We start from the raw sequence: 9,161 nt of genomic DNA, 5'->3' as shown, positions 1-9,161 counted from the left end.
AATCTAATAAATTTATTTGCCTGAAATTATTTACAAACAGTTCAAAGACACCAAAACTGTTCTCTTAAAAATCACTCGCTTTTCCCTTCCAACTGCCACTTTACCAATTCAAATCACCATTCCAAATATCCTCTTGAGTATTTGAAATCCTCATGCTTATATTCACTTACTCCTTCTTTCCACTACACCCTCAAAAGTTTCCAACCTGTTTTCCAATCACTCTGTCTGTTGCCTGGTCGCCTGGGCCCGATCCTTTTTTCTCGCTGAATCGTCCCGTCCATGGACACTAGCTTGTTCCACAACCAGTTTAGCTAGGATGGTGAGCTTCTCAACTAGCCCCACCCTACTGGTCTTTTCCCCAAAATATTTCTACTCACAAGACTACCTGAGTCCTCCCTAGTAAGGCTTGCCACCTGGGCAAAAATACATGGCCATTCACTTAACACATAATCCAGACCCCTTTGGGGGTCTACCCAGAGACCCACCCATTTGTCTGCTGACACTTAAACAGAAAAGAAAATTACACAAAAAGCAAAAAATTACAGTCTAAGCCAAATTTTTCTACTTCTATTATATTGTCCGCTACGGGGGGCGGGACTGTAAAAATCTCAGGACAACCTCAGAGCTTCATCGCACACATGGCTTCCACCCTGAGGAATTACGAACGAGAAGTTCAGTTCCGCTCACACACCTAACGCCCAAATGAACAGAGCAGAAAAACATCAGTAACCGGTTAAACAAAACAGAGCCAAAGCTAAATAGTGTTTCCTTATTCTATTAGAGCTCACCTTTAATCATGCAACCAACAATACCAAACAAAGCAAACACAAAATAACAAGGGTAAACAGAGAGATGGTGTAAATTCTGCAGGGCCCCCCCATTATTAATTGCACACCAAACTGTGACAAATTCCTGTTACTAATTTATCCCTCATGTCAGGTGATCAGACTGACAGAGCATACAATCAAATTTTAAAGCTTCATTAAAAATAATAAAACAACAATGGAGAGTGTTGGGAATGCTCCCACCTCACACAGGAAAACATGAATGCCCCAAGCCTTAAACCACTTCAATACTCACACATGTCTCACTGGGAAGTTAAGCTTTGCAAATATAATTCCAATTCTGTAACTTGTACAGCCTTTGCACTTAGCATAGTCCGCACTGATTCATGACCTTGAAGACAAAACAACTTCTCCTTTATCTCAGGGCTAAGCCGAATTTCAAATTAACCCGTTCCTAGACAAATTGCTCACACTGTGTCAGAGGCTTTTCTCTGTGATTAAAGCTCCACTGAGATATATGATCTTATCTAGATTGAAGGTACCTTCTAATGGGCATTGTTTAAATGAATTTTTCACGCATGTACAGATTCCAATCATTTAAATACCTGCAGATTTTAGAACCATAATGTACGTACATGTAATATGCTGGGGTACCCTTAGGGGGTGAGGTGGAATATTTAGACAGTCCCTTACCCATTTTCCACTCACACAGGAGAAACTCACAAGGAAAGGGGAGGGAAGATGGGTTCACACACTCCTAGACCCAGGCAGCTTCCTCGCCGGACAATGCCTGGCCGAGTCAGCCCACTGTGGGTCGGATCTCCTAAAGATCCACTAGTTACCGGGCTAGCCCGGTAACAGCCACTCACACTGGTGTACACACACACACACCAAGGCCTTTTTTTTCTTCCTTTTTCTTTTTTCTTTTTAACCCTTTTTTTTTTTTTTTTTTTTAACCTTTTTATCTCTTTTTTTTTTATTTTAACCATGATGCATCTTTACCTGGTCCGGACCAATACCATGAGGCGGTATGACAACCCCTCTTGAGGCGGTAAAAACCCCTCAGCACCGGTGCATTCTAATGCATTTACCTATGCATTACCTTATGCATTTACCTATGCATTTACCTTGGCCAACTCAGCAGTTCCCAGTACTGCTATAAACTAACCTTATTGGGGCCTCTCCCCAATACCACTTTGCATCTGATCCTGCTGCACAGTCAATAAGTTCAGATGGCGTGAGCCCAACAGAGACAGACGTCCTCACGGAAAGTCCTCCTCCGATACCCCAATAGAGATTTCAAAAGGTCTCATACCTCTCATGTGGCGCCATGGGGTTCGAAGGGGAATGATCCGTAGTAGCCGTCTGTGGGTCCGTGGGCGTTGCCATCCCGGACGAGCCCCCAAATTGTCGAAGAAAAACTCAGTTCTCGCTTTTCGTTTGGGTGCAGCAAAACCAAATACTTTATTATTTCTCCAGTAATTACCATGGAGGGAGAGAGTGCCATAGGACACAGGGTCACCCCAGTCCTGGACAGGTCTCTCAACTGGTAAACAATCACAGCAAGCCTTTATACCTTTTACAGACAATTTCTAACAATAATACAGACAGTAAAAAGCAACAAATACATTTTGTTTATACATAAGCTTCTCTGCTATCTCACTAGAAAAACAAGACTGCAAGACTGCATATTGCAAGGTCGTAATAACTTTCACACAATTCCCTCTGTCTTACATTATCTTGCTTCCTCACGTCACCAGGGTCACAGTTAACCTAACTCATGGTAACTAACATTCATTAAGATCTCTTTAAAACCTTGTTAATTATTTACTGGCTTCCACACCCCCAATCTTGCAAAGACTTATCTGCTCACTTAACTTGACTCACGTGAGTCATCCCATTGGCTTCAAGGAGAGTTAACGTTAAGCACGTCTAGAAGCATTTTCAGGATTAGGGCCTTATACCATAAAATCGTGTGTGTGAAATCCTGGCCCCATTGAAATCCAGGACAAAACTCTTGTTAACTGGTTTATTTATTGTAGATTGATCAAAATCCTAGAGGAATCACTCACAGTGTTTGATTTACCGGGGATCCGTCCTGCCAGGTCCACGTCTTGCCTGGAGAGGTGATGTTAAGTCCAATCCACATCTGATGTTGGTCTTGTGTACTATTTCCTATGAACGCCTGTGAAATGGACGACACGTCAGTGACCAGAACATGCTCTGATTCGCTGGCTCCGTTGCTTGCTGTGCACATGGGACCTCATCTCAACCCTGGTCAAGGTCAAGGGGCAGACAAATCTCCTAGGGACATGACTCAGTCTGTTGGATTCAGTAGGGGGAAAAGGGGAATGAGGAAAAAATTCAACATTTTTCAGTTTTAGGCAACTGAAGCGAAAAGTTGGTTTCATTTTCACAGCAAAAGTTTCCTGCAAAAAGTACAAAAATGTTTATTTCATTTGCCACCGGGGGGAAACCTCTGATTTTGGACCAGCTGTAATTAACAGCAACACACATCCCCCAGTTGAATATAGCACGTTCTTTACCATCTCCTCCCAGTCATTGATCACTAGCAGTAGTGCTCTCTTCATTAAACAGTCCTCACGGCTCTGCTCCCAGTCTTTAATCGCTTTGGAAACCCAGTAACACTTGTCCCCATGCAGCAGCCAGTCCTTGGGGCAGAGTTTGCAGCTGGAACCCTCTGAAGGGGAAAATGGAAGAGAGGTGTCGTTAATGATCATTCTGAACAGGGCTGACCACCTTTACAGAGAGGCATGGAGCCTTCATGCTCAGGGCTTGGCTGAGTCCAGGACTGGGGCCTAGTGGCAGAGATGGGGTATGTGGGCGAGACAGGATCAGTATGTGGGCAAGACTAAAACATCAGTCAGTTCGTACCTCAATGTCCCAGCAGCAGGGGGCACTGTGCTGCAGGGAGCAGGGTGAGGGCTCGGTAGGAGACGTTCTCGTGCTGGCCCCAATGCCCCAGTGTGGGGCTAGAGCACTGTAGGGAATGAGATGGGGGTTCATGGCTGCTCACACACTCCCTGCTGCCCAGCACTGGGGGGCGCTGTGCTGCAGGGTGCAGGGTGAGGGCTCGGTAGGAGGCGCACTCTCCCTGCAGTCCGTGCTGGCCCCAGTGCCCAGTGTGGGGCCAGGGGGTGCTGTAGGGAATGAGGTGGGGGTTCGTGGCTGCTCATACGCAGGGCTGACCCCAATGCCCCAGCACTGGGGGGCGCTGTGCTACAGGGAGTAGGATGGGGGACTCTGTAGGGGGCGCTCTCCCCTCACAGTCAGGGCTGATCTCACTTCCATTGAACTAGGGGGTGCTGTGCAGCAGGAAGAAGGGGTGTATAATTCAGTAGTGGGGGGCTCTTGACTTCATACCAGATGCTGTTCCCCAGGAGGTGCCATCTTTCAGGCACAGAGCTCTGGTGATCATTAGAATGAAGGTTGGTCTTGTGGTTTAGATCCTGACCTGAGTCTCAGAAAAGCCATGTTCTATTCTGGACCCTGTCACTAGCCTGCTGTGTCCTTGGGCAGGTCATGGCCTGCCCTGTGCCTCAGTTTCCCCTTCTGAGTGTCTTGTTTATTTATACTGTGAACTTGTTGGGGCAGGGGCCATCTCAGTGTCTGTTGGTCCCCTGACAGCTAAACTACAGATTTCTATTAAAATTGCCGGAATGATTCAAGCCTGCAGTTACTTGCACTGGCCACTTGCTGTCACTGCTGAGGCTGAGTGGCGCTGGAGATATTAAACAGATCTGAGGGATGGGATAGAAGGGGGGTTGCGAGAGCGGCTCTGCTTTGTGAACCATCAGTGCGTGTAATGGTGCCTGCGGGAGGCAGCATGAGCTGGGGTTACCTGCTGGCTTGTTGTTTTGTGTATAACACAAATGTTGCCGCAGGTGAGAGCGGAACTCATCCAAGTCGCTGCATCCTCTTCCTTTAGGACTGGGCTGAGCTGAGGTTTTGGGGACAGCTCTGGTCAGTGATGGGTTCAGGGAACCTTGGAGAAAAATTGTTCTGTGAATGCTTGTTGCAAGCCAGAGATTGGAAAAGACAGTGCTGGGGTGAATCAGCCAGAGCTCCAGTGGAGTCAATAGGCCAGATCTCCACCTGGTGTGAATTGGCCAAAGTCCCATTGGAGTCAGTGGGGGCAGATTCAGAGCTGGTGCAAACGAATGGAGCAAGACCAGTTAGTTGCAGCAGCTAGAATCTGGCCTAGTGTGCAGAAGTGTAATGGATTCCTCCATTCCAAGGTCAGACGGCAGCATTACGATGGTCTAGTCCAGGGGCGGGCAAACTTTTTGGGCTGAGGGCCACATCTGTGTATGGAAATTGAATAGTAGGTCACGACTGCTCACAAAATTGGGGTTGGGGTGCAGGAGGGTGCTCCGGTCTGGAATCGAGGGGTTCAGAGAGTGGGAGGGGATCAGGACTGGGGCAGAGGGTTGGGGCGCGGAAGGAAGTCGGGGTGGAGGCTCCTGGTAGCGCTAACCCCAAGCATCTCCCAGAAGGAGCGGCATGTCCCTCCTCCGGCTCCTATGTGGAGGTGTGGCCAGGTGGCTCTGTGCTACCCCGACGGCAGGTGCTGCCCCCACAGCTCCCGTTGGCCACAGTTACTGGCCAATGGGAGTTGTGAAGGCAGTGTTAGGGGCAGGGGAAGTCTGCGGAGCCCTCTGGCTGCCCCTACGTGTAGACGCTGGAGGAGAGACATGCCGCTGCTTCTGGGAGCCATGTAGAACCATGACACACGCGGATCGGGGCAAGCCCCAGACCGTGCTCCCTGGCAGGAGCTCGAGGGCCGGACTAAAACATCTGATGAGCCAGATGTGCCTTGTGGGCCATAGTTTGCCCACCCCTGGTCTAGTCTGACCTCCTGTATCACACAGGCCAGAGAAGTCCACCCGGCCATTCCTGCACTGAGCCCAGCAACTTGTGCTGCATTCATGGTGCGTTGCTGTGCAGCCCAAACACACGGTCTTGGCACACTCACCCCGAGCAGCCAGCGCCATCACAGCTCTCAGCAGCACGACGTTCCCAGCCAGTGTGAGGCCCAGAACCAGCAGATGCCAGCACAGGCACCTCGGGTGATCTGCAAGAGTCAATGTGCACTGTTGAGCTAATACCATGTGCTTCACTCACAGGCCTCTGGAGCTTGCAAGGGGGTCTCTACCCTCGGATATTGTGGCTTTACATGTTTCCACTTCCCACTACAAGCAAGGGACTCCCTGTGACACTTTCTGAGGAAACACAAGGAGTCCAGGGTAAATCGCTGCTACCTGCTCCCAGCAGGAGGGAGTTTTGTCCGTTCTTCCAGAGAGCTGGGATCCACTTTTCATGAGACACCTGCTGGCAGAATTCTTGCTGCCATATAACACTTGTACCTGCTTCCCTTCTCTTATACAGTCCCAGAGCTTTATCTTTGTCAAAATCAAGTTGGCATCTGCCCCAGACTGAAAACACAGGGAATCATAGACATGTAGGACTGGAGGGGACCTCAAGAGGTCATCTAGTCCAGTCTCCTGTGCTCACAGCAGGACTACATAATAACTAGACCTGACAGGTGTTTGTCTAACCTGATAACATGAGAACGGCCATATGGGGTCAGACCAAAGGTCCATCTAGCCCAGTGTCCTCTCTTCCGACAGTGGCCAGTGCCAGGTGCCCCAGAGGGAATGAACAGAACAAGGAATCATCAAGTGATCCATCCCCTGTCGCCCATTCCCAGCTTCTGGCAGACAGAGGCTAGGGACACCATCCCTGCCCATCCTGGCTAATAGCCATCGATGGACTTATTCTCCATGAATTTATCTTGTTCTTTTTTGAACCCTGTGATAGTCTTGGCCTTCACAACATCCTCTGCCAAAGAGTTCCACAGGTTGAATGTGGAAACCTCCAATGATGGAGATTCCACAACCTCCCTGAGCAAGTTATTCCAGTGCTTAACCACCCTGACATTAGGAAGTTTTTCCTACGGTCCAACCTAAACCTCCCTTGCTGCAATTTAAGCCCATTGTTTCTCCTATCCTCAAAGGTTAATGAGAACAATTTTTGAACCTCCTCCTTGTAACAACCTTTTATGTACGTGAAAACTATAATCATGTCCTCCCTCAGCCTTCTCCTCTCCAGACTAAACGAGCCCGTTTTTTTGTCAATTTTTCCTCATAGTTCATGTTTTCTAGACCTTCAATCACTTTTGTTGCTCTTGTCTGGACTTTCTCCAATTTGTCCACATCTTTGTGTCTGTGGATGTCGATTGTTCTCAGTGTTGACTGAGTCAGCTTTGAGATCCACCCAGCCTCAGGTGACAAGTTTCTTCTCCACTAATTTTGGAAACCAATATTCTGAATGTTATATAACTCTAGAAATGTTCCAGCCCATAGAGGAGAATGGGAGCAGAAGGGAGGTGAACTACAACTCCCATGAGACACTGCAGCAGCTTGACTGGAACACAGGTTCAAGTCAAACTGACTTTGACATTTTGTTTCATTTTTCCCAGTGGAAAGACATTTTGGTGGCAGATTCCCAGCCAATTTCACTCAGCACCCAACCTGCTGGGCCCTCCTGAAAATCTAGGCACTTATTTTGGTGCCTAAATGAGAGCAGAGATCCTCCGAAGCCCTGGTGCCACTTGTGAGTGCTGAGCACCTTGGGAAATGGAGCCATCAAGGCCAGATTCTCAGCAGCTGTGAATCAGCAAAGCTCTGTACGTTGCAGCAGAGCTACTGTGCTATAGAGCTGCTGTGGATCTGGCAGTCAAACAGTAACAGGTAATGAGGTCAGTGATGCCGTCTCACAAGCAAGTCAAATATCAGAGGGGTAGCCATGTTTGCCTTGATCTGTAAAAGCAGCAAAGAGTCCTGTGGCACCTTATAGACTAACAGACGTATTGGAGCATGAGCTTTCGTGGGTGAATGCATACATCTGACGAAGTGGGTATTCACCCACAAAAGCTCATGCTCCAATACGTCTGCTAGTCTATAAGGTGCCACAGGACTCTTTGCTGCTTAAGGAAGTCAAAGCATTTCACATTACACTGACCTGTCCCTAGGGGCTAGAGGAACCTAGGGACACCTCCCCAGCTGCTGTAATGCGGCTCTGGCTCCACTAAAGTGCATAGAGTTATGCAAATTTATACCAGCTGATGTAGGGTTACCATCTTTCAAGCTCCCGAATATAGGACACTGCCAGGAGGACGGGAGGAGGGGGAGTTGGAAAGGAAGGAGGGGTACCATGCCAGCCTTACTGCTGCGCTGCTGCCGCCAGCAGCGCTGTCTTCAGAGCTGGGTGGCCATCCAGCACCCACTGCTCTCCGGCTGCCCAGTTCTGAAGACACTTGTTCATATTTAGGAAGCCCACCCAGGCGGAGATCGGAGGACCATAAAAGAGGTCATCTCTGGGAAAACCCGGACTGATGGTAACCCGAAGCCAAGCACATAGTCCTCTGTTTAGTTCAAGGCAAAAGCATACATGAAGATGGAAAGGCTGAGAGCATGTATCAGGTTTTTATGCTTCAAAACCTTCCAGGGGGGCTGTAATTATCCCAAAGCCACATAACAAGCCCAGGACATGCAGAGTTATTAGATTTCACTGGTCCCAGGTTGGGTTACACTGATTTTAATGACATGTTAGGTATTTTCTCCCCCATCCCAGAGTCAGGGCTCGATGCTGATCTGACCTGTTACCCTATTGAAAATTGAGTGACCTCAGTGAAATCACTGGAGTTAGAACTGGCTTCTCATCTGAGTTATACCCAGGTACATCCAGAGTGACCCCACTAAATTCAGTGGAGCTATGTCCATGTCCACCATCTGGGGGCCTGACCCCCCCGACCTCCATACATCGCTCAAGCTGCTGGTTAAAAACCTATTACAGCCGACACAATTCCAGCCCCCTCAAATCCACCAGCCCCCCAGAATCCCCCAGAATCCACCACGAAGCAAAACTCACCGTGATGCTGAGATGGAGCCACTTTGCCTCCGGAGGAAGGATCTTCAGCGATGTTTAAATCAGCAGGGACTATTTCCCCAGCCATGGCTGTCACTGGAGGAGGTGAGCAGGGATTTACTGTGTAAAGGCAGCTTGTGTGTGAGCTAAAATGGCCAGCACCCCCCATACCAGGAAATGTCATCTCAACTGACGTCCCATCCCCCTCCTTACTGTGTGGGCTTAGGGGAATGGCTTAAATATATTGTACTTTCTCCCCCAACACACTTGTGCTCTAGGCTGCTCTTGCAGAGGTCTCTAATGGAGGTAGGTGCCCAACTTTAATGAATATCAGTGGGGATCCTACCCCAGATAGGTAGTAGAACCCAGCTTGGAGCACCAGACAGAGCCAATGTGTCTGGGATCACCGCTTGTTTCCCACGGCTT

General features: G+C 48.7%; 1 protein-coding gene across 1 annotated transcript; it reads right to left on the bottom strand.

The window, feature by feature from the left end:
- Nucleotides 1-3,235: 3,235 nt before the first annotated feature.
- Nucleotides 3,236-8,850, bottom strand: LOC123345891 (killer cell lectin-like receptor subfamily B member 1B allele B). Its single transcript, XM_044982949.1, has 4 exons — nucleotides 8,739-8,850; nucleotides 5,782-5,880; nucleotides 4,648-4,791; nucleotides 3,236-3,486 (listed from the first exon to the last, which is right to left on the bottom strand). The coding sequence occupies exons 1-4, from the start codon at nucleotides 8,821-8,823 to the stop codon at nucleotides 3,236-3,238; spliced, it is 579 nt and encodes a 192-aa protein (XP_044838884.1). The 5' UTR covers nucleotides 8,824-8,850.
- Nucleotides 8,851-9,161: the final 311 nt, after the last annotated feature.

The sequence above is a fragment of the Mauremys mutica genome, chromosome 12, assembly GCF_020497125.1.
Source record: "Mauremys mutica isolate MM-2020 ecotype Southern chromosome 12, ASM2049712v1, whole genome shotgun sequence".
Lineage (NCBI taxonomy): Eukaryota > Metazoa > Chordata > Testudines > Geoemydidae > Mauremys > Mauremys mutica.
The sequence above is the reverse complement of the archived record's forward strand: the minus strand, read 5'-3'. Positions and strand labels throughout refer to the sequence as shown.

Excerpts from the sequence above, each read along its gene's own strand:
- LOC123345891 (XM_044982949.1), bottom strand. The coding sequence starts at position 8,823 with ATGGCTGGGGAAATAGTCCCTGCTGATTTAAACATCGCTGAAGATCCT. Across the intron at positions 5,881-8,738 it reads GGCTCCATCTCAGCATCACG|ATCACCCGAGGTGCCTGTGC; the intron begins GTGAGTTTTGCT and ends TGACTCTTGCAG. Across the intron at positions 3,487-4,647 it reads ACAAAACAACAAGCCAGCAG|AGGGTTCCAGCTGCAAACTC; the intron begins GTAACCCCAGCT and ends TTTCCCCTTCAG.